This window comes from Ochotona curzoniae, unplaced genomic scaffold (assembly GCF_017591425.1).
Source record: "Ochotona curzoniae isolate NIBS_2020 unplaced genomic scaffold, NIBS_Ocur_1.0 contig_883, whole genome shotgun sequence".
In the NCBI taxonomy this organism is placed as follows: Eukaryota; Metazoa; Chordata; class Mammalia; order Lagomorpha; family Ochotonidae; genus Ochotona; species Ochotona curzoniae.
Window position 1 is genome coordinate 13,513,954 of NW_024466599.1, and position 25,852 is coordinate 13,539,805.

General features: G+C 39.8%; 1 protein-coding gene across 2 annotated transcripts in view; it reads right to left on the reverse strand.

Moving 5' to 3' along the window:
- Nucleotides 1-25,852, reverse strand: part of LDAH (lipid droplet associated hydrolase) — a 104,966-nt gene that overhangs the window by 73,321 nt on the left and 5,793 nt on the right. For both annotated transcript variants that reach the window (XM_040992902.1, XM_040992901.1), the window contains exons 2-3: nt 16,556-16,708; nt 16,058-16,198 (exon numbers count right to left, since the gene is read on the reverse strand). In XM_040992902.1, coding sequence (XP_040848836.1) covers nt 16,058-16,198; nt 16,556-16,706 — 292 coding nt within the window. In that variant the 5' untranslated portion in view covers nt 16,707-16,708. The remainder of the gene's footprint in view (nt 1-16,057; nt 16,199-16,555; nt 16,709-25,852) is intronic.

Below are 25,852 nucleotides of genomic sequence, written 5' to 3' on the forward strand. Positions count from 1 at the left end.
TTCTCTTGCTCTGCCTTTTGGTTTTCTGCTTCAGATCTAGACTTACTGTTTTCATGTCTAGTGACTGTGAGCCCTGACACCTGACTGTTTCTGCCTTAGGCCAGTCTGGTAACTCCATCTTACCTCCACATTCTTCTGCAGTTCCGTGTCCTGGCAGAGAGAAAACTCTACTGGTTTTTCATTCTGCCAAGGCGACAGCAGTGGGAGTAATGCATTGTTCCTTTAGGTAAAACATGAGTCAAATTTATTGTTAGCTGCCAAGACCGTGCAAATTTTTTAGGTAATGCTATCTGCTAAAAATAAGTTAATATGATTTCTAGCTTTTTTATACCTCTTGAGAAAATGAGTTGAAATAGTTGGTAATGTATTTGTCATCAAGTAAGCTGATTCTAGAGAATCAAAGCCAGAAAACAACTTATACTGTTAACTCCTCAATTTTTTCCAGTTTTACTCTCAAATCATCCACTTCTGACTCTAAGGAATACCTCATCTCCTAATTGCATTCAATTTATGATTGTGATAATGTGGTACACACACACCATTATTTCTAACTGTTCATAACTTTAACACACTTTCAATATTTGATGTATTATTGTAACTTATGTTCTTTCTCTCAATTATTATGTAATTTTCATGCTATATTTTGCATGTCAGCGAACCTGCACATTAGGACAGTAATTTTGGAAGCAGAATATATCTGTCCTGTCTGTACAAAGTAGTTTGTTGCAGTAAACACTTGCAAATGTACCTTCTACCTCATGAAACAGATAAGAGCAGATTTTTAAAAAAGATTTATTTGTTTTTATTGGAAAGTCGGATTTACAGAAAGGAGAGACAGAGAGAAAGATCTTCCGTCTGCTGGTTCACTCCCCAAGTGGCTGCAATGGCCAGAACTGAGCTGATTTAAAGCCAGGAGCTAGAAGCCAGGGGCTTCTTCTGAGTCTTCCATGGGGGTTCAGGGTCCTAAAGCTTTGGGTCATCCTCTACTGCTTTCCCAGGCCACAGAGAGGAAGCTGGAAGAGCAGCTGGGATATGAACTAGTGCCCATATGGGTCCCGTGCGTGCAGGGAGAGGACCTTTAGCCACGAGGTTACTGTGCCAGGCCCCAGAATTATTATTCTTAAACGGGGGATTTGGCAACGCCCAGAGCTCTACTTAGCAAGCAGAGAACACAGCTAACAATACACTGTCCTAGATGGTGGAGGCTGGCATTTCCATTTCTTTGTATGCCTGGTGCAGAACCACATATCATCCATTCATTCATTTGGAAATCCTGGCCAAAGTGAGAGGCCCTTTGACCCTCTTCATGCTTCTTTCGGCTCTAGTGGTGGCCCCATGAGCTAAGGCCTCTAGATGGCACTGTTCTCATTAGCTAGCAAAGAAGTTATTCATTCAATAGGACACTTGCAGCACGAGGAACAATAAATACACTTCAAGTAAAGTTATACGTGGTAAGCTGTCCATCTAAGACAAGAATTGAGAACATCCCCTAGAAGTTCAGACACATGACAGATACCCTTTCCTTGCTCTCAGTGTTTACTGAGACAGACCTAGAGCATGGTGTTGAAAACACTTCAGGATGCAAAGCATAAACATGACCTGGGAGCTTCATCTCTCGGTCCGAGTGCCACTGAATCAACAACCCAGAACTCCTGATCTAGTGTTAGCCTTCAAGGTTAGTTTCAGCTTTCAAAATCAATTTTAGCATCTTGTTCAAATGCTTACTTCTGTCTTTAGCACAACAGATAGCCTGCTGTGAAAGCTCCATGTTGCTCTCATACTGTGTCAGCTTGTAGCTTCTTTCTACTACCGGTGACCTTTCTTACTCAGGTAAGAAAGGAGGACTAAGATTCACCATTAAGAAGTTTAAATATAACAAAAGAGGTACCCAGCCTTCACTGGGTACCATGCAGTATTTCCACTACAGGTTGAATATCCCTTATCCGAAGTGCTTAGAGCCAAAAATATTTCAGATTTCAGTTTATCAGATTCTGAAATATGTGCACACACTGAACTTGTTGAACATCCTTAAGTGAAAAATCCAAAAGCTGAAATGCTCCAAAAATGTAAGGCTTTTAGAGAATATTTTGGCACTGAAAAATTCTCAGGTTTTGGAGTATTTGGAGTTTGGAGTTTGGATTTTGGATTAGGGGAGCTCGCCTATACTTCCAGGCTCTATCTGTCCGTGACTTTTCTTTTGCCAGAGTTCAAAGTAAAGATAAGGCAGCTGGCAGCTTTCAGAAATTCAGCTTGTCAAATAAAGAAGCCTCTTTCCTGGGAGTCAGCAATTTAGTATCTGAGCCATGAATGCACCTAGTATCTGAGCCATGAATGCTGCCTCCTGAGATTGATATTAGCAGAAAGCTGGGATCAGGAACCATATTCAAGGTACTTTGATACTAATATGTGTATCAAAATCACCAGGCTAAATGTTCCTTCTACAATTGATGTCAAAAAGTTCAGGAAAATCCATACTATTAAAAAACTGAGGGAGAGAAAAAAGATGGCCAGTTGTGGAAGACTGGTGTAGCTGAGTCTGCAGAAGAACAGGGACAGGATTTAGTGGAGCAGAGAGCGAGACTCGCTGGGCAAAATGTCCGAAACTCCCTGGAGTCAGCGGGACTGAGGCAAGTCCCACACAGGCAAGGGAAAGCTGTATAAAACCCTCGAGTCTGTAATCTGTGGTCTGAGTAGGCGAAGGGGTCGCCATCCAGGACAAACAGGGTCTTGCTCACAAGCTGGTGAGTCATGAATTGACACAGAGAGAATTCCAGGTGGAGTCTTCGCCTGCCCATAGGAGGCACAGGGAGGCAGAAGGATCCTTAGGACAGGACACCAGTGACAGAAAACCAATCTGAGGAGAAAACCACAGGCATGGTCCTGGGCAGCCCCTGCCGGAGGAGGGGACGCCATTGGGGAAAGGGTAACTGGGGAGTGATTCCTACAAGTTGGAGGCACACAGGGCGAGGTCTGAACCCATCCGCACCAGAAGGCCATGAAGTCTGAGCCCCACAGAGGGACACTGGAATGTCTGAAATGGAGATGCGGAGTCTCTCAGGGGCAGATGTTTTTCTTGGTTGCTGAGCGGCATGGGAGTGGATGCCAGGAGAATGGAGCAGAAGCCACAAGGGAATCCAGGGGCAGGAGTGTGAAAACTGGGAGTGAACAGGGGTGTATGCCACTTGCCTGTCAGGGGTGAGGTAAGGCACAGCATCACTGGAGCCAGAGAGTGTGCCTGCTGATTGTGCACTGTACAACAGTTGGGACACACTCGCTCTGGGTGTCTGTCCAGCCAGCGGAGGTTGCGGAGGCAACGTACAGTGAAGGTGCTTGCATGCAAAGCGGTGGCCGGAATGCACTCAACCTGAGTAATAGTCCTGAAGTCAGAAGTCTGTGAAACTCCAAGACTCAGTTGCTGGCTTACTGAACCTGCATCAGCCCGTGAGTGCCACCTGCTGCCTGAGAGGAGCAGGTCAGAGTAACACCCTCCTCCCCTCGCCACTCACCCAAGCAGGGACACAATGAATCTCCTTGTGAATCAACAGCCTTACATGCTACAGAAAAGTGTATCAGAAAACACTAGCAAACCATCAGAGATAGGAGGCACACAATTTGACAGCCATAAGAAAGCCCACAGATCTGAAAGATCATGGGGAAAAGTAGAAAAATAGGGAATACCTCAGATGAGGGGGCCAGCGTTTCCCTCAAAAACGAGCAAAAGGCCACTTCAATCCTAGAGCTGCAGGATGGAGACACTGAAGAGCTCCCAGAGAATTAAGAAAAATCATCACGAAACTTTCCAGAGACAATGAAAACGTTGGGAAGAGTTTAAGGAATTCAAGAATAACTTCATCATAGACATAAAGCAGGTCCAAACTGAAATACTAGGGTTAGAGAATGCAATAGAAAGCTTAATAGAATGAATACTGCAGAAGAAAGAATATCAAAAGTGGAAGATAACCAAGTGGAGAACACTAACTAATCAGGCATCTGGAAGAAAATCTGAATAAAGCAAAAAATCTATCCAAGACATGAATGATAGCATCAAGAAAATCAAATACTAGAATCATAGGAATTTCTGAAGGAGTGGAGAGGTAGGATTGCATGCAGTAGTCAATGGAATTATAAAAGAGAAGTTCCCAATACTGGGAACATAAGGGAAAGCCAAATAAAGGAAGGGCAGAGAATACCAAATAGATTAGATCCAAAAAGTCCCTCACCCAGACACACTGTGGTCAAGCTTCCCTAAATTGAACATTAAGAAAGAATATTGAACCAAACATGAAAAAAAAAAGTGCAAAAACATTTAGAGAAAAACCAAACAGAATCAATGACAACTTCTCAGAAGAGACCCTTCAAGCAAGAAGAGAATGGAGTAGCATTTTCCAGATCCTAAAACAGAAAAACTGTCAGCCTAGGATAATATACCTAGCAAAGCTTTCATTTGTATTTGAAAATGAAATAAAATATTTTCATAGTAAAGAGAAGTTGGAAGAATATGCCAATACTCAGCAAGTCCTAGAAACACTGCTCAGAAAGGTGAAGTCAGAAAAAGAGGAAGTTAATTACAATTAAAATGACAAAAGAGAAGATCTTCCCATAAAGCCCACAAAAGAAACCAAAGTTAAGCAAAAACCACAACACACACACAACAGGACTAAATCACAACCTTTCAATAACAACTTTGAACACAAACGGCCTCAACTCATCAGTCAAAAGATGTAGATTAAAAGAATGAATCAAGAAGATCCATCAAACTGTTGCCCACAAGAGACAAAAGTAATCAAATATGCAAAAAGGCTAAACGTGAAAGGATGGGAGAGGACATTTCATGCCAATGGAAAGGAAAAAGGCTGGTACAGCTGTCCTAATTTCTGATGATATTCACCGTGAAAAATACTAAAAGATATAAAAATGGGCACTATATTATGATAAAGGGAGCCATCTACCAAGAAGAAGTAACCATTATAAACATTTACATATCAAACACAAGAGCATCTAGCTATATGAAACAATTGTTGACAGACTTAAGGGGAGACATAGACACCAATACAATAATAGTGGGGGACTTTAGCACCCCATTAACACCAATAGATAGATCAATGAGACAGAAACTCAGCAATGAAACAGCAGAACTCACACAGACAACAGAACAAATGGAATTCATAGCTAATATATAGAACTTTCCATCCTATGGACACAGAATATACATTTTTTTTTCAGTTGTACATGGCACCTTCTCCAGGATCTACCACATGACAGGGCACAAAGCAAGTCTCACTGACTTCAAAAAACTGAAATCATACCATGCATCTTTTCAGACCACCATGGAGTGAAACTACAAATCAATAAATCAAAACATCCAAGGAAATATGTAAACTCTTGGAAGATGAACAACATGCTTCTGAGCAAACAATAGGTCAGGAAAGAAATTAAAGAAGAAATAAAAAAAATTCCTTGAAACCAACAAAGACTCAAATACAATATATCAAAACTTGTGGGATATTGCCAAGAGAGTGTTAAGAGGTAAACTTATTGCAATTGGTGCTTACGTCAAGAAACAAGAAAACAGATAAACGAGCTAAGCATGACCTGAAGGAAATAGAAAAACAACAGCAAAATAATCCCCAAAACAACAGAAAACAATAAATAATCAAAATAAGAGAAGAAATAAACCAAATAGAGATCAAAAGAAAAATATACAAAATCAATAAATCAAAAAGTTGATTCTTTGAGAAAATAAACAAAATAGACACCCCACTGGCCCAGCTGACAAAAAGTGGGAAAAAACAAGAATCAATAGTATCAAAGATGAAAATGGGAACATAACAACAGACACCACAGCCATAGAGAGAATGATTAGAAATTACTACAAACAACAATATGCCAACAAATCAGAAGTCCTCCAAGAAATGGATAGGCTCCTGGTCTCCCACCATCTACCAAAAAATTAGTCACAAAGCAATGAAAAACCTAAACAAACCTATAATGGAGACAGAGTATAAATTAGTAATTAAAGTCCTCTCAAAGAATAGCCCAGCCCAGATGTTTCACTGCTGAATTCTACAAAGCATTTAAGCAGAGCTGATCCCAATCTTCTATAAACCCTTCAAAACAATAGAAAGGGAAGAAATACTTCTGAATTCGTTCTATGAGGCCAACTTCACCTTAATACCAAAACCAGATAAAGAATCAGCAAAGAAAGAAAACTACAGACCGATATCCTTGATGAATATAGATGCTAAAATCTTCAATAAAATACTAGCCAACAGAGTACAAAAATACATCAGACAGATTATTCATTCAAACCTGGTGGGATTCATTCCGGGCATGCAGGAATGATTCAACATACGTAAATCTATAAACGTGAAAAATCACATAAAAAATTGACAACACGAATCATATGATAGTTTCAATAGATGCAAATAAAGCTTTTGATAAAATCCAACACCACTTCATGTTGAAAACTCTAAATAAGGTTGACATAGAAAGAACAATCCACAACATAATCAAAGCAATATATGAAAAACCCAACGCCAGCATCATACAAGTGGGGAAAGGTTGGTAGCTTTCCTGCTAAGATCTGGAACCAGACAAGGATGTCCATTATTGCCACTGCTGTTTAACATAGTACTGGAAGTACTTGTGAATGCTATTAGACAAGAAAAAGAAACCAAAGGAATTCAAATTGGAAACAAGAAAGTCATGCTATCTCTGTTTGCAGATGACATGATTCTATACATAGCAGCACCAAGAGACTCAATAAAGACACTGCTAGAACTTATACGAGAGCTCGGTGAAGTGGCAGGGTACAAAATCAGTAAACAGAAATCAACAGCCACAGTGTATGCAAACAACTCCAAGGCTGAAAAAGAACTAACCAGCATGGTACCCTTCAAAATAACAGAGAAGAAAATGATTAAATACCTGGGAATAAACCTAACAAAATACGTGGAAGATTTCTGTGAAGAAAACTACAAAACACTAAGAAAAGAAATAGAAGACGAGTTAAAAAAGTGGAGAAACATATCATGTTTCTGGATGGGCAGAATCAATATCATCAAAATGTCTATACTACCAAAACCAATATATACATTCACAACAGGATTCCAATCAAACTACTAAGAACATTCTTCACAGAGCTAGAAAAAAATGATACAAAGTTTCATCTGAAAAACAAACACAAAAAAAGCACAAAGAGCCAGAACCATCCTGAAGAATAAGAACCTAATGGGAGGGATGACAATCCCAGACCTTAGGACTTATTGTAGGGTGGTAGTAACCAAGACAGCCTTGTACTGGCACAGAAACAGAAAACAAGACCAATGGAGTAGAATAGAAACACCAGAAGGGAACCCATGCCTGCACAGCCATCTTCTTTGACAAGAAAACAGAAAACAATCCAGTGGGGGAAAAAGTTTCTTCAATAAACGCTGTTGGGACAACTGGTTAATAGCCTGCAGAAATAAGAAGCAAGACCTGCAACTTTCACCATAAACAAAGATCCAATCTAAATGAATAAAAGATCTAAATCTATACCCAGAAACCATCACAATTTCAGAAGCAAAAGTTGGAAATACTCTGCAAGACATAGGTGTAGGCACAAACTTCCTAGAAAAAACAAAAGCAAAGAAAATCAAGACCAAAATAAACAAATGGGATTACACTAAACTAAGAAGCTTCTGCACAGCAAAGGAAAATCAACAATCAACAATCAGCAAAGGCAACCAACAGAACAGGAGATCTTTGCATGCTATACAGGAGACAAAGGGCTAATTTCCAGAATGTACAAAGAATTCCAGAACAAACCTAACAACAAAACAAATAAACCAGTCAAGAAATGGGCAGACACTTTTCAAAGGAGCAAATCCAAATAGCTAACAGGCATATGAAAAAAATGTTCAAGCTCCCTGGCAATATGGGAAATTCAAATAAAGACAACACTGAGGTTCCACTTAACTCTAGTAAGAATGTCCCACATACAGAAAACGACCAACAACATCTGCTGGCAAGGTTTTAGCAGGGGTAAAGGAACCCTACTCCTCTGCTGGTGGGATTGCAGGCTGGTGCAACCACTATGGAAGTCAGTATGGAGAATACTTAGGCTACCATACGACCCAGCAATATCACTTCCAGGAATATATCCAAAAGACTTGTTACATGAGAAAGCAATGTGCACCTCTATGTTCATTGCAGCACAATCAATAATTGCCAAAATATGGAAGTAACCTAAACGAATTTGATTTGTCAATATTTTGTTGAGAATTTTTACTTCTATGTTCACATGATGTATTAATATACAGTTTTCCTTTTTTGGAAACCTAAATTTCTTTATCTCATCATGCTAATACAATAATCCTGGCCTCAAACAATGATTAGGGAATGCTGCTTCTGCTTCTTTTTTTCTGAAAAATGATAGAGAAATGGTGTGAATTCTAAATTAGTAGAATTTGCCAATAAAATCATCTGAGGTTGCCACTTTCATATGCGGAAAGTTACTCATTTAACCTTCCTTTCCTCTACCCTCTCTAGCTTTAATCCAATATTTTGTATTTTCTTTCTTCTTTTTTTTCCCCACATTTTATTATTATTGTTATCATTTTATGATACAGTTCCATATTCCCTTATCCCCTTCCCTTCTATCATTGCTAACATATAGTTCTTCATATTTAGTCATATGTTCATCATTGTGGGCATGGACAATGGCAGAGAGTCCAGAATCCTATTGTCAAAATATAATATAAGCAGTTTCATTGTAAGTCCATCTTTGTCTGGAAACAGAAATGCATACTACACTGCATCTTCACATCTGGTTTTTAGTCTCCATTACATAACTACTGTACATTCCCTTAAATGAAAAGTCATGATACAAAATCAACAATAGAAAGAAAAATAGAAATTTACAATGCCATGTTACTAGATATGACAGTCTCCATTACACAACTACTATGCCTTCCCTTAAATGAAGAGCCACAAAATCAAATCAACATCCGAGAGAAAAAATAAATTAACAACACCAAGAAGTTAAACAACATGCTATTAAATGGCTAATGTGTAGCTGAAGAAGTGAAAATCAAGGACCTTCTTGAAGAAAATGATGCCACTGCATGATCTACGAGTCACTGAATGATTTAATCAGAAGAAAGTGTTTTGAAGAGATGAAACCAACAGAAAACAACAAAACCCATGTGATAGAGTTTCCGCTGATCTTTGTTGGAGTATGTCTCCTCCAGACAATAAACAGATGGGTTTTGTTTTTTAGTCCAGTCTACTAATCTATGATGTTTGATTGAGCTTAAGCAATTTACCTTCAGAGTTAAATATACATAGGTGGTACTGTGGTCCTGTCATTTTAGGAATGGGTTGTTCATTGATTTAGTCTTCTGTTGTCATTTTACTGGGATGTTCTTCCGGTTTGCCTTTGGTTTTGATAGGTGCTATTCCTCTTCTCTGTCAAGAGAACATCTTGAAGTATCATTTGTAGGGCAAGTTTGGAAGAGGCAATTTCTTTTAGCTTTTCTTTACTATGGAAGAATTTTATTTCATTTTCAAAGATGAAAGAAAGCTTTGCTGGGTATGTTATCCTAGGTCGACAATTTTTTTCTTTTAGAATCTGGAATATGTCACTCCATTCTCTTCTTGCCTGTAGAGCTTCCTGTGAGAGATCTCCTGTGAGTTTAATTGGCATTGCTTTATATGTCAATTGATGTTTTTCACGTGCACATTTAAGGATCTTCTCCTTATGTTCAATTGAAGAGAGCTTGATAATCGTATGTCTTGGTGAAGATCGCTTTTGATCAAGCCTGTTGGGAGTTCTGTGTCCCTCTTGGATCTTGTTTCCCAATTCTTTCTCCAGATTAGGGAAATTTTCCTTTATTATTTCATTAAATACATTTGCAAACTCAGCTTCTCTTTCTGCACCTTCTGGGACTCCCATAACTCTTATATTTGGCCTCTTAATAGTGTCTTTCAATTCTTGAATACTTTTTTTGGTCTGATCCAGCTCTGCTTCCAGCTTTTTGTTTGCTTCCCCCTGGTGACAGGAGATATCTGCCAATTCTGAGATTTTTTCTTCTGCTTGCTTCATTCTATTTTGGAGACTCTCCACTGTACTTGTAATTTGCTCTACTGTGTTCTTAATTTCTGATATACCAGCCTTGATTTGCTTTATTGCTTCCTTCAATTCTTTGAACTCTTGCATGAGCTTCTCATTTTTGACCAGAATCTTCAAAATGAGTCTTATGGATTCTGTGTCCCCCATTTTCTTGATGTCTTCCTCAGTTAACTCTAAGGTTGGCATAGGGTTTTGCTCCTTTGCAGGGGAGTGCTCAGTAATATTCATTGTGCCTTTGTCTCTTCTTTTGCTCTTGATCATTGTACTTCTGGTTAGCAGAGTCTTCTTCTTGGGGCAGGTTTCTAAGCTGTGTGACCCACAGGTCTACAATGTGATTTTACTTATTGCAGTTGGCATACAACTTTTTGCTTGCAGCCACTTGTGCCACAACCTCCAGTGAGTTTCAGGTCTGGGTTCTTATGTCAGATATCCACCGTGGTCTCCACAGCCCCAGCTCTTGGCTCACCACTCTCCACCTCCTGTGATACCATGCTGAGGCTGCACCATTGTCTCTGCAACCTTTCTCCCTCTTCCAGTTGGAGTGGGTTCCAGGATTAAAGAGACACCAGGTGTCCTATCTAGTTAGGTTGTTGGTGGTGCTGATCTTGTTGGAACCTGTTGGATGTTAGGTCTGGGTGCCACACGGACCTATTTTGACTGGTACGATGCCACAGTCGGTATTATTTTCCTGTGGGATCTCGGCAAGCTCCCACGAGCTCAGCACATGTGCAGTTCTCTGTTGTCCCCTGCAGTCCCAAAGCTATTGCCACAGTGCGCAAAATGGCATCTGGCATGCTACCACAACAGTTCTTGATCTGCTGGCTGTCAGATCCGAGGGCTACCCAGACATGCCCTGGATGGAACCCGTAGAATGCCACGTCGTTGCAGTTCACCGAGTCAGAAATGAGCTCACTTCCTGCTCAGAGCATGCTCAGTCCTTTCCCTTGCCCTTTTCTCCTTACGCAAAATGGCGCCCAATTCAGCTCTAGGGGGCTGACAGGGCTATGAAATTCACTCTGTTCTCACACTGCCTGAGATTTGCTGTTCTATCTCTGCTCCTGGTCAAACCAAAGGGACCAGCAGGACGGAGTACTTTGTCTGGGTTCACCTCCCAAGCTCCCAGTGAAAGTCCCTTCCACCTGGTTGCTGGTGGAGTTCCGGCTGCTGTTGGAGTTTAGATCGCCGTGCTGGAGTATCACTCACTGCAACATCACACTGTTGTGCCCACTGCTTTCCTGTGTCTGTCAGTCTCCAGGTACCCCTCTGCTGTTGTTCTGTCCTTTCCTATTTTCTGAAATATGTCCTCTCTGCTTCATCTTGATTAAATGTTTCTCTGTCTTATTAAACCTGTCCTTACCCTATTCCGCCAACTTGATTCCCAACCATTTTCTTTCTTCTTACATAAATTACACTTAAATGTTTTTTTTTTTAGAGATTGCTCTTGAATTTACAAAATACACTCTAACTAAGTAACACTGTCCCATGGCACTTGCTGTCTGAGTATACTGAAACTATTATTTCTGAGTACATTGAAATGAATATTTCTAACTCATCCCTTTCATCATTTTACTGATCCATATTTAATAATGATTATATATTGTTACTTTCACTATTTAGAACAATCAGCTATCAGGTCAATTTAGGATATGAAAAATTAACATTTTTAAACCTTCATTTATTCTTTCTCTAAGCTGTCCCCTTCTTCACAAAGATGCAAGCTTCCAAACTATCATTTTCCTTTTCTTAAAGAACATTTTTCAATATTTCTTCCAAGTTGGATGTTATGGCCTCAGCTTGTCTGAAAAAGTCTCTGATTGCTGTTTAAATTCAAAAGATAATTCCATTAGGTATATAAAATTCTACACTAGTGGCATCTCTCTCTTTTTAAGAGGAGATACAGACAGAAAGATCTTTCATCCCCTGGTTCACTGCCCAAGTGGCTGTAACAGCTGGAGCTGAGCCAACCCAAAGCCAGGAGTCAAGAGGTTGTTCTGGGTCTCCCATGTAGGTGCAGGGTTCCAAGGTTTTGGGGTCATCCCCTACTGCTTTTCCAGGCCACAAGCAGGGAGCTGGAAGGGAAGTGGAGCAGCCAAGACATGAACTAGTACCCACACAGGATTTTGGCACTTGCAAGGTGAAGATTTAGATTTTGAGCCATTGCGCTGGGCCCAAGATTTATTTATGCTTCTTGGGAAGGTAGATGGCCTTTTGGGCTGGCATTAAGTATTTCCACTATTGCAGTTCCATTCTATTTCTTCTTGTTTTAGTATTCCAATTATGTATATGTTATACCTTTTGAAACTGTCCCATAGTTCTTATATTTTCCCCTCTCTCTCTCTCTTTTTGCATTCTACATTTCTTCCCTCTATGTTTTAGACTGATTTTCTCACTCACATATATTCTACTGGTGAACCAAACACATTTTTAATTTTTGTTGCAGTGTTTTTCACATTTTCTTTTGCTTCTTTGTTTCCAATTCCTGACTTACACTGCCCATCTGTTTATGCAGCCTACTTCTTCCATTGGAGTTGACAATCTATTAATCATAATTATTTTTCTTAATAATTTCAAAATCAGTAATAAGCAAATATTCCAGTCTGATGCTGATGCTTGTTTTACTTCTTTAGACAGTTTTCTTGTCTTTCTCAATTTAAAGCTGGATATCATCTATTGGGTAAGAAGAAATAAAGCAAGCCAACCTCTGGTATGAGGCTTTATGTTAAGTAGTTCACAGCCAGACTATGTTTAATGTGTGCCGTAGCTGTAGGTGCCAAAGGGTACTCTTTTCTTTAGCATCTATATGTGGGGTATATGTGTGTGTATGTATTTGGGCTTTTTTCCCCTTACTATCTCTGGTTGCACTAAGAATTGTAAGTTCAAGCCTGTGGAGACCTTGTGATACAGTAATAAAACATGGGGAGGGAAGCATTGCACAGTATTCTGTGAAATCTCAGTGTTTTAGTGAACTTGAGATTTCACGCTTTAATCTTTAAAAGTGTCAAATGTTTCTTTGCGTGTGTGAGATAGGAAGGCTAGAAAAGGCTGCCGATGGCTACCTCTTCTACGCCCTGGTTGGAGAAGGCCCTGGCAAAGCACTGTCTTTGCAGTACGTGCACACTTGTCTTCCTCCCTGGCAAAAATGCAAGGCAACTTTTTCTGTTGCCTCACAGAAGAACCTGACAGGTTTTCACAAACGTGGGAAAGTTTATCCCAACTAGGCTTGCAAAGATTTCTAACACTCCAGCAATTCTGCAATTTATCTCTAGCTGTTTATCAAAATAATTGCTTATGTATTTCAACAGTTTATGGCTTTGGTGTCCCTGCTTCAGGAGAGCAACTATTCACTGTATTCCCAAATCCACATTTCAAGAGGCACTTTGTCCTATGACCTTGACTCTCCAAAATATTTAAAAAAAAAATCACTGCTTTTGCTCTTCCTCAGCTTTCTCCTTGTTGTGATAACAGCTAGGGCAAATTTCCTGTTACACATTTTAGAGCTGAAAACGGAAGCCTACTACTTGTCTCTCCAACATATCTTTGCTTACTGCTTTCTTGGTGTATTTCCCAAGTCAACTAAAATTTCTGGACAGGTAATAAGATACAAGTAAATGTTTTGGGAAAAAATACCCTCAAAGGCAAAGGTAACTATGTGACTCCACTGTCAGGAGGGACAAGGGGGAGAGCACTGCAACTACAGTCCCTGGTATTACAGATCCTCGGTGCTCACTTCAGTCTGAACAAAACCCTTGACCTATCACACAAAATACTACAGGCATTGGGCAATCACACCTCTCAGTGCCAAGTGCTAATGTTCATTTAATTTGGGTTTGAAAATGTTTAGACACAATTAAAGCAAATCTTATAAAATTTCAGTATACATTTTAATCTTTAAATTATAGGAATTGATTTTTAAGTTTCCTACAATATCCTGCATGAATTTTTAACAATAAGCACATGTAAGTTTTAAATATAAAGCAGAGCAAAGAAGGTCAATCTATTTTGAAACATTACTCACTGGAGCTAAAAATCATCTTCAAAGTTTAGGGTTAAAGAACACATAAATTGGGTCCGGCGCGGTGGCGCAAGTGGTTAAGGTCCTCTCCTTGCATGCCCGGGATCCCATATGGGTGCCAGTTCTAGCCCGGCAGCCCCGCTCCCCTTCCAGCTCCCTGCCTGTGGCCCGGGAAAGCAGTCAAGGACGGCCCAAAGCTTTGGGACCCTGCACCCGCGTGGGAGACCCGGAAGAGGCTCCTGTCTTCAGATCAGCATAGTATCAGCCCGTTGCGCTCACTTGGGGAGTGAATCATGGGATGGAAGATCTTCCTCTCTGTCTCTCCTCTCTGTATATCTGCCTTTCCAATACAAAAATAATAAAAATAAATCTTTAAGAAAAAAAAAGAACACATAAATTAACTAAATTGATACAATTTACTTGACCTACAATATGGTTTCAAAAATTAGTAACAATATAGATTATTAACTAATCTTGGGAGGGAGTTTAGAAGAGCTAACATATATAGTGCTTATTGTTTCTGTACTCAAATTTTAAAACACAAATTATATCTGAGCTGATGATTAGAGGGTAAAGACAGTTAAAAATATCCTTAGAAAGAGTACAAAAGAGGATCAGTAAGCACAAAAGCTGCTCACATGACAGCAGGCATAGAAGAGCCAGCAGCACTACCTGCAATAGGGCCAAGACTATCTCTCATCTCCAATCAATTATGGGGGATTGCTAAGACAAAAGGTCCTTAAAAGGAATGATTGTAGAAAGTATGCATTATATTTTTCTATTATCCCCTCTTTATTATTATTATTATTATTATTCCTCCATTTAAAGCTTTCCCAATAAAGGGTCAGCTTGTGACATAAACAGTAAAGCTGCCATCTGCAATACTTGAATCCCATATAGATGCCAGTTCTAGTCCCAACATTTCAATTTCCAATCCAGCTCCCTGTTAATGGTCTTGGAAAGCAGCGGAAGATGGGTTGATCCCCTGCCACTCTTGTGGGAGACCGACATGAAACTCCTGGCTCCTAGATTTCGTCCTTGTCCAACACTGGCCATATGGCTCTCTGGGGAGTGGCTAGAAAACTTCTCTCTGTAACTGACTTTCCAGCACAAAATAGCTTCCTGAAGTCTACCACATGGAGATTGAGCACTCTTCCCAGCTCTCAGAATTTCTTTCAAACTGGCCTTTCACAATAGTAACTCACCTGGACTGGAAGTACAGCATCTGGAACTCATACTGGTACTTCATATGGAATGACAACATCGCAGTGGCAGCTTAATTGTTGTGCCACAACACTGCTACGTCTATTACTTCTCTTAGTGCAACTCCATAAATATAGTAATTCAACAATCAGTACATAGTGGATTACTAACTGATAGAATAGGTAAATCAAAATATTGATCCATCCAAATTCCCACAGAAAATTGCCCACAGAAGAGTAAAAATGTCTCTAAAACTTTAAAATTTCTGGGCCTAGTGCAAAGGATAAATTCTTGCCTTGCATGCACTGGGATTCCATATGGGTGCCAGTTTATCTCCTAATCGCTCCTCTTCCTTCCAGCTCCTTGCTTGTAGCTTGGGAAAGCAGTAGAGTATGGCTCAAAGCCTTGGGACCCTGCATCCATGGGGGAGACCCTGAAGAAGCTCCTGACCTCTGGCTTCAGAATAGCTCAGCTTTGGCTGTTGTGGTCACTTGAGGAATGAACCAGTGGACAGATCTTCTCTGTATATCCTTCTCTCTTTAAATATGCCTTTCCAATAAAAATAAATAAATCTTAAAAGAATACTTCCAAATTGCCAAAATATGGTACTGTGGACTGAATGTCACAAGCTGAAGTTTTCACTGGTGTTAAATCTTAACTTAGCAGGCTTTCTTAAAACATAAATAGTCACTCACTGTAAACAAAGGCAAATCATAACATGGACATACCCTCTGATGTCATAATCTCCTTGTCTTTGGGGGCCAAGACATGTCCAGCGTGACTAATGATCCAAACTGGGAAGCGTTTGTTTGTTAAAGCGTACAAATCTTTTGCAAATGGCACATAAAAGGATGAAATACCCGGGTTACCTAAGAAAAGAAACACAGACCTCAGATTAACGCAAACAGTAAAAACACATGACATGATGTTGTAGATTAGAAGGTCAGTTTCTCCTCACATGTTCCTTAACTCTACACCACAAAGCCCGCAATGCCTCGTTCTCCCAATTGGGAGGCAGGAGCCCACACAACTGCTGCTGCCTCGCAGGAACCTGGATCACAAGCAGAGGAGTAGGGACTTCAACTGGCACTCTGATACAGGTACAGGCATTCCAGGGAGCACCTTTACTGTACAGCACAATACCCACACTACACAGTAGTATCTCTAACAACAGAAATAATTATGAGCATCTGTATAAAGCGTCTGCATTCAGATTTCTAACCTACCAGGAATAATGAAAATAAGCAGCTTAGGCTTGTCGATACTTGGATCATTTAAGTCTGTCCAGGGCCCACACTTCAGGACTTGTGTCTCGCCTCCACCACATGAAATGAATTCCTCATGCACAGGAATTTCTTCCTCGATTTCTGAGTCCATTTCTAAATATGGAGAGAAAAGCAATATGGAGAGTCAATAAAATGTAAAACCTTGAGCCAAAGACAATATTCAGGAATAAGAAATGTGAATTTCAGCATACCTAGAAGGAAATAGCACAAGGATGTATGGAAGATAGAGTATTCAGTTACTCTGTACTGCTGAATTGCAAGATAAATTAAAACAAACCACAAGAGCCGTTAGGAACAGGGAGACACATCTTTTATGAAGTCAAGGTCTACAGAGGGGTTTGCATCAAAATTAGATTCACCTTTTCTGTAGCTCTCTTCTCCAGTTACAATCAACAATAACCATGGATAATTTCCACCATGGAGAGGGCCTCGCTGCCTGCACCTGGTAGGGCAGGTACAGAGGGCAGAAGTAGGCCTTGGCCCTGCATTCTCCCCAGTGGATGAGTGGGAGGGACAGTGAACTCCACGGTCTCTTATTTTCTTCCCCTAATAATCCTTTCCTGTCCCAAATACTATAAGCATATTGTATGTATTACTAAAGTACTACATTATTAAATTTTGAAATGGGTGGGTGGAAAAAAAACAGGATATGAGATAACGCCATGAACAATTTCCTGTATAATCAACATTTGCACAAAAAATGCAGGCCCAAGTTATTTACCTCACTCCCAGCTCCCTGCTTTGGCCTCTCCTGTCCGCTGAGCACAGTGCTCCAACCTCCAATGGGCTTGTCTTCTACTGTTCTTCACGCACTCAAAGCAAGATGCTAAGGCTCTCCTGCTAGTTTTTCTCCTCTTGCTACTTTATACAGACCCTGCCCCGTGTCTGGCTTTTTCCCCTGTAACCTTGCTTTTATTTTATTCCTCCACCACTCCAGAATACTATCTCCTGCTATGGCAATTATTAATTCATTGCCTCACAGCTTCAAATTCATCAGTCACTGCCTCTCTGTTTGTCCTTTGTGAGCGGACATGATGCTTTACCCTATCAGAAGAGTGTCCTGGAGAGCTGCTGTGGGAGGAGAGAGCTCCTCCAGCTCATTCCAGCCTCAAGCCAATCTTGGGCTAGAACCACAGTCTCCCAACCCACATGAGGCCTTACCCAAAGCAATCCAGCACACTTCTCCACTTTTCACTCATGGGCTCCACCTCAGTGATAATGTGGTCTGAACTCTCATTCAAATTTTGTCCTTATTTGGGCACTAAATTTCAGCCCTGGGATACCTGTTAAGAGTTTATACAATCACTTTATGGTTTTTCTATCACATCCAAATAATTCTTACGTTGGGGTCTGCTGCTGTGGCTCAGTGGATTAAGTTGCAGTCTTTGATGCACATATCCCATATGGATGCCAATTTGAGTCCTGGCAACTCCACTTCCAATGCAGTGTCTTGCTAATGCGCCTAGGAAAGGGCTCTGTCATCTACATGGGAGACCCAGATGAAGCTCCTAGTTCCTGGATTTGGCCTGACCCAGCTCTGGCTGTTGCAGCCATTTGGGTAGCAATCTAGCAAATGGAAGTTCTCTCTCTCTGTAATAGCCTTTCAAATAAATAAATAAACCTTCCACAAAATAATTCTTACATGAAGCCAACCATTTAAGTAATTGTGTGGCTCTTGTCTTCTAATTTGATACACTAACACACTCATTTGCCTATGCAAATTTCTGTATAAATCTTTCTCACTTTAACTGAACTCTAATTCTACTTTTCCACGAGGCCTTCTCTGAGCACTGCAGGAAATATTCCTCTACACTCACAATGCCTGTCCATATCCTAGGCTGGCAGGGGCAAAGGCAGCCAGCTAAATTCTACCTGGTAAAACTTGTTACTCATGTTAGGCTGTGCTTTCTCATGGCACTGAGGGCAAGCAACTTGCTGTGAGCACCACCTGTCCTTGTCCACGCTCAACATCTGAAGATAAAAGCAATGCTGGCTGGGTGTTGTGAAATGGGAAATCCCACGTACTGACTGATGTGAATGACAGTAGCTATGGAAAGCCACTGGGCGGCCTGAACAACATCTACAGAAGGTATAAATTCTGATTCAGTCATTCTGATGAATAAATTCTAAAACAAACAAAAAAAATCGAAACTGATGCATGGAACGTTATTTATGGTATTGAAAAGCTGAAGAATTCAACTGGTTATTACAGGAAGAATGGTTTCGTCAATTATAACAAAGCCTTATGCAAAAACGAAAAATTATGAAGATGACTAAAAAAGGGAACAATATTATTACCTGCATGTAAGAATTTAATTGCGTGTAAGAACTAACAGCTACCTTCCATCAAAACCCTCCTGCTGGGCCCTGCGTGGTAGCCTAGTAGTTAAAGTCCTTGCCTTACACATGTCGGATCCCATATGGACACCAATTTGTGTCCTGGCCACCCTGTTTCCCATCCAGCTCCCTGCTTGTGGCCTGGGAGTGCAATAGAAGATGACCCAAAGTCTTGGAACCCCGCACCTGCATGGGAAACCCAGAACAAGCTCCTGGCTTCTGATCAGCTAAGCTCTAGCTGCTAGGGTCACTTGGGGAGTGAACCAGCAGATGAAAGATCTTTCCATCTCTCCTGCTCTCTCTAAATCTGACCTTCCAATAAAAAAAAAGTAGAATAAACCTTAAGAAAAACAAATGTTGAAAACTAAGAGATTTAGGGCCCGGCGTGGTGGCGCAGTGGTTAAGGTCCTGGCCTTGCATGCCCGGGATCCCATATGGGCGCCGGTTCTAATCCCGGCAGCCCTGCTTCCCTTCCAGTTCCCTGCCTGTGGCCTGGGAAGGCAGTCGAGGACAGCCCAAAGCTTTGGGACCCTGCACCTGCGTGGGATACCCGGAAGAGGCTCCTGTCTTCGGATCGGCATAGCATCAGTTGTTGCACTCACTTGGGGAGTGAATCATTGGATGGAAGATCTTCCTTTCTGTCTCTCCTCTCTGTATATCTGCCTTTCCAATAAAAAAAAAAAAAAACTAAGAGATTTATTTTTATTCGAAAGGCAGAACTACAACAGAGAGAGGAGAGAGATAGAGAAATATTTTATCTGTGGGTTCATTCCAAAATGTATCAGTTTGAAGCCAGGAGCTTCTTCCAATGTCCCACATAGGTATAGTGACTCAAGTGCTTGGGCCATCCTCTGCTATTTTCCCAGACCGTTAGCAGGGAGCTGGGGTCGGAAGTCAAGTCACCAGGACTTGAACCAGTGCTCCTATGGGATGCTGCAGCTGCAAATGGGGGCTTAGTCTACTACGCCATGGTACCAGCCTTTCAAAATTGATGTCTTAAAATAATATTCAGAAAAATGAAAAACTGCCACTGAAAAACTATGGACTCTTCTTAATTAAAAATTCGTATATGACTCATTAATCAGTGCATCCTTGTACATTTTTCATACATACACCTCCACTCTCCAAACTTATCATGAAATATGGTATATTTATAAAGGTTTTCTGAGATTTACAATGTATTAGAAACCGTATGAGATGGAGCGGTCATACATGACAATAACTTAGAGTGCTGACTTTGAAGACACTGGCCTCATTCACTACTCTCACCAAAAGAAAATTTAACATTCTTAACTGTAAAGTTATTACACACAGTCAACTCATAAATACTTAACTTCAAGTAAATGCCATCTTGGGAGATTGATTAGCAATAACAAAATTAACAATTCGAGTAAATCTGAAGCTCAAGCAAAGATGATAAAAGTGGGGAAACGGAAGAGCAGCCAGAATTCTGAAACACTCAAGATATACCTGAGGAACCTTGAGATAACATCGATATATGCGAGGCATCCTGCATTTCCTTCCTTCTCACACTTCCGAATCCCACACAGCCAGGTACAAGCAGCAAAGGAGACCACCAAGTGTAAGATTCAAACTTGCTTACCTAAGAATCCAAGGTAACTCAGTTTTGCAAGCAAGCATCAGATTAACAAGGGACAGCATGCTGTAATTATATACTGGCAAAGGTGATAGCTCCACCTTCAGCCTCAGCCTATTAACAATCTTTCATGAAATCCATTTTGATAAGCAGTCGGAGCTATGCAGGATAACAAACAAGTGTGGATACAATCTGTGTGCACTCGGACACACCCATTTACCAATCAGGAAGTACGCACTCATTTGCTTACAATAATGTTTCTAGTTTCACTTTGTAACAGATTTTTTTTCCCAATTAATTCTTATATAATCTTAGACAAGATTTAAGAAAGAATGCATCCTCTTATTGGTATAATTTTTGATTTTCAAATTATCTTTCTTATGAATTATTTCTATATCATAAATTCACTGGTTGACCAAAGAGAAAACAGTCTGTTCTAATAAACAAACATATTTAAAAATGGATGTAAATACATCTTATTAGCATCCAAATAATGTCTGCATTTTATTTGCAACTCAGTAAGAATTGTACTTTTTCAATGAAATTAGATCAATAATCCCCATCAAAAACAAACATCAACTCAAGATGACTCAAAAAACCTAAATGTAAGACCTTGGAGTATGAAGTTGTTTGAAGAAAATACAGGGAAACACTGCAAGTCATTGGTAGGGGATGATTTCCTGGACAAGACCCCCTCCTCCAAGCAGAGGCAACCAAAGCAAAATGAAACAAAGGGGATTATGTTAAACTCAAGTGCTTTTGCACAACAGAATGAAGAGAAATCCAACAGAATGAGAAAAATATTTGAAAACCATCTATCTGACATAGGATTAACATGCTGGATATGCCAACAATTAAAAAAAAACAAAAACTTAACACCAAAAAACAATAAACCCCAAGAAATGGGCAAAGGACTTCAATAGACAGTTTTCATAATAAGAATTTCAAATATATGAAAAAAAATGTTCTACATTATTAGCCATCAGGAAAATACAAATCAAATACCTTCTCACCCCTCTGGAATGCCTACAAGCCAAATCACAGTGAGGAGCCAACGCTGCTGAGGAGGAGAAAGGGGAAGAATTAACCCGCTTTTGGTAGGGATGTGAATTAGTGCAGCCACTGTGGAAACCAACGTGGAAATTCCACTACTTGGCATACACCCAACAAACTGGAACACAGGGAATCAAAGAGGTATCTGTAAGTTTAAAGCAGAAATGTTCACAACAGCCAAAATTTGGAATCAACCATGGTGCTCACCATGAAGTGAATGGATAAAAAAAAATGGGGTAGCCTACATACAATGAAATGTTATTCTGCTATATAAAGAATGAAATTCTATCATTTGCAGCAAAATGGACTCAACTAGAGGATATATTGGCTGAAACATGTCAGATCCACACTGCTTGTTTTTCCTTACATGTGAAAACTAAAATTTAAAAAACATAAACAGGAAATATCTGTGTGTACTGATCATTGCAAATAGTTTCATAAAACGTTATTTCATATCTTTGTCTAGCCAAGGATTAATAATGTTATATTACTACAAAAATATTAATTTTTTTTCTTGGAAGAACTACATATAATAAATACTTTAAATTTTATTTATGTATTTACTCAAAAGAATTAACAGAGAGGGTGAAACACAGATCTTTTGTTTGCTAGCTTACTCCACACATGGCTAAAACAGCCAGGGTTAAGCCAGGTCAAAGCCATGAGCTTCATTTGGCTGTCTCACGAGTGCGTAAGGGCTCAAACACTTGGGCCATCCTCCACTGCTTTTCCAAGGCCATGATCATGGAGCTGGATTGGAAGTGAGGCTGTGAGAACCTGAACCAGTCCCCTATGGGATATAAGCATTGCAGACACACTGCAACACCAGCTTTGATAAAAAGTTTTTAGAAGGTGTATCATGTTATAGAATGCTATTCAGCCACACAGAAGAATGAAATCCAGCCTTCTGCAACGAAATGGATGCAACTGGAAACCATTAGGCTTAGCAAAATAAGCCGGCTCCAAAAAGACAAATACATGTCTTCCTAATCTGTGGTTCCTAAAGTACGGAGTACAAACAAAAACACGCAATGTGTGTGAGCAAAACTGACAGTCTGTGTCCTGATTACTGTTTACAGCCTTTGACTTTATTCTTGAGGAATGGTGGTTTCTTTTTATTTTTTCCTACTTGTTATTTGTTGAATTCCTTACATATTGGAGTGTTAAGCCTGTGATTGTGAAGCCAAGTGAAACCAAGTCATTGCAAAAAGTAAAAAAAAATTTCTTTTAAGGAAGTCAGGAGGGAGAAGGGTGAGTAAAGCGTCATGCTTGCTCTTGGGTCTGTATTGTGAAATCTGTTCACTTTATATAAACAAAGTAATTAAAACAAATAAACTGTCAATATTAAATATACTATGGATGTTACACCTGTTGCTCCTGTTTATGATGAAAATTTTGTTTTAATGGAACAATGACACACTAGCTTGTTTCCAAATAAGGCATTAAAAACAATTGGAAAAAACAGAAATTTTCAAGTCTTCAAAAATTAGTAGCCACTGAAAGAATTACACAGAAATGTGTAACTAGTTTATAAAAAAGGAAAAAGAAAACTGACATGAGCAATAAGCATTGAAGCAACACAGAACAAAAACTATGACATTAAAACATACAGAATATAGATAAAGGTATGCCTGCAGGAAAACTGAAATTAGTGCAAGGCATTTGTAAGAAAAAAGAACTGAAGATCAAGAATAAAACCATCTTGTAGAAATGTGAAAAAAGGGTAATAATACAGAGCAGAAGTTAATGGGATAAAGAAAAAATTTATCTGAAAAAGGATGAACAAAGCCAAAAGTTCACTGTTTGAAAAAGGAAAAAGCAAATAGTGTCAGCAGTGAAAAAAGTACATCATTTCAGATTCTACATGTATCAGAATAAAAGAATCTATTTTTTAAAGACTTCTTCATTTTACTTGAAAAAATGACAGAAGGAGAGAGAGAGACACTGGTCCCCAGAGGCAGATCCTTCATCCTCAGGCTCCAAGTGTTTGGCCATTGCCTGCTGCCTCCCCAAGCCACTAGCAGGGAGCTGGATCAGAAGCGGAGCAGCCACACACTAACTGGTGCTCATATGGAATGCTGGTGCAAAGGTGAGGAATTAGTAGATCCAATAAACATTACAAAGAACTTGGTGACAATTATTTTGACAAAGAAAAACTCCCTCTCACCAAACACATTAAAAATGGCAGTACAAAATGACTAACAGAATCTTAATAGAACTGTATCCTTATGGATATTTTTAATGTCACTAAATTCACAGGGCTCCCGGTCCACTTGGTACTGGGGGCATTGTATCCACACGGCAGATCTGGATAAAGCTCCTGGTGTCCAGGCCCAGGCCTATGCTTACCCACTGTGGTAATTTGTCTCTCCCTTTCTCTCTGTAACGTTAGCCTTTCAGATGAATAAATAAACCCTAAACAAACAAACAAACTATAAGCAGACCAAATTTAATGGTTATGTGAGAGTATTTCAAAAAGATCATGCAAAAATGTGGAAATAAGAGGAATTTATTTTGACATCATATATTTTTCATCAAATACATTTTCATAAGCTTTTTTTTAATATTCCTTAGATACATTTTAAATGCATTCTCCACAAACTTTTTGAAATACCTACATAAAAGGAATGACAGACGAAAACCAAATTATATAAATGTCAGAAATAAAATGTTACTTATGTATTCAAAATGTCATTAGTTTATCACAATAACAAAAGGAGTAAAATCATACAATTATCACAGTTGGTAAAGAAACTATCTTTGAATGGTCTTTTAAAAATCTTTAGCATCGGGGCCCGGCGTGGTGGCGCAGTGGTTAAGGTCCTCGCCTTGCATGCCCGGGATCCCATATGGGCGCCGGTTCTATCCCAGCAGCCCCGCTTCCCTTCCAGCTCCCTGCTTGTGGCCTGGGAAAGCAGTGGAAGATGGCCCAGGGCCTTGGGACCCTGCACCCGCGTGGGAGACCAGGAGGAGGCTCCTGGCTTCGGACTGGCATAGCATCGGCCGTTGTGCTCACTTGGGGAGTGAATCATCGGAGGGAAGATCTTCCTTTCTGTCTCTCCTCTCTGTATATCCGCCTTTCCAATAAAAAAAAAATAATTAAAAAAAAATCTTTAGCATCATGCCTCTCTCTAGCTCTCCATCCAACATGACTCTAATCTTATTAGTTATATTCTGTAGAGTAGGCAACCACAGTTTACAATTATGTTGTCAAGAACTAAGAGAGTGCTGGTGGGGCTGCAGGCTGGTACAGCCTCTATGGAAATCAGTATGGAGAACACTCAAACAACTCAAAATCTGCATACCATATGACCCAGCAATAGCACTCCTAGGAATATATCCCAAACACCGGTTTCATGAGAAACCAACATGCACCCCTATGTTCACAGCAGCACAATCAGTAATTGCAAAAACATGAAAGCAAACGAAATATCCATCAGCAGAAGATTGGATAAGAAAGCTATGGTTCATCTACTCCATGGAATACTACTCAGCTGTTAAAAAAATAACATGCAGTTTTTTGTGGCTAAATGGGCCCAAATGGAAACCATAATGCTAAGGGAAATGAGCCAATCCCAAAAGATTAGATACCACATGTTTGCCTTAATTTAAGATGAAATGATGTCAGTATGAAAAGCAGTACCTGTAAAATGCAATTTTTTTTAACATATTGGTTATTCAATACTATGTCCACTAATTCCATGACATTGTGGATTGTTGCTGATGTTATATTGGGGCTTTTGATTGGTTGGGATGACACTCTGCCGGCTCTACCTTCAGACTAGAGATGGTCTCCATAAGAAGCCGTTGAACTCATCTGGACAAAAAGATGCTAGACTCTATGCTTGGTATATGCTTGCAATGAAAGAACCCCAACTGAACTTGAACTGTGGCAATGCAGCAAGATGGAGGAATCCACCATGGGGGGAGGGCTGGGGAGGGGTAGGGGGAATCCCAGTGCTTAAAACTGTGTCACATAATGCAATGTAATTAAAAAAACACTAATTATCTTGATGTGATCACTACATAAGGATCTACATGTATTGAATTATCATAATGTTGTTCATAAACAGGTATAGTTAAAATAGAAAGGTTGCTACATCAAAAATAAATCATTTTTAAAAGAAAGACTCCATTTTAATAAGAAACTGAAAGATAACAAAACACAAACAAAAAACAGTCCAGCAATGCTAAAAATATTTGTAATTTTCCATAATCATGTATATAAACATTTATATGTTTTTGCATAA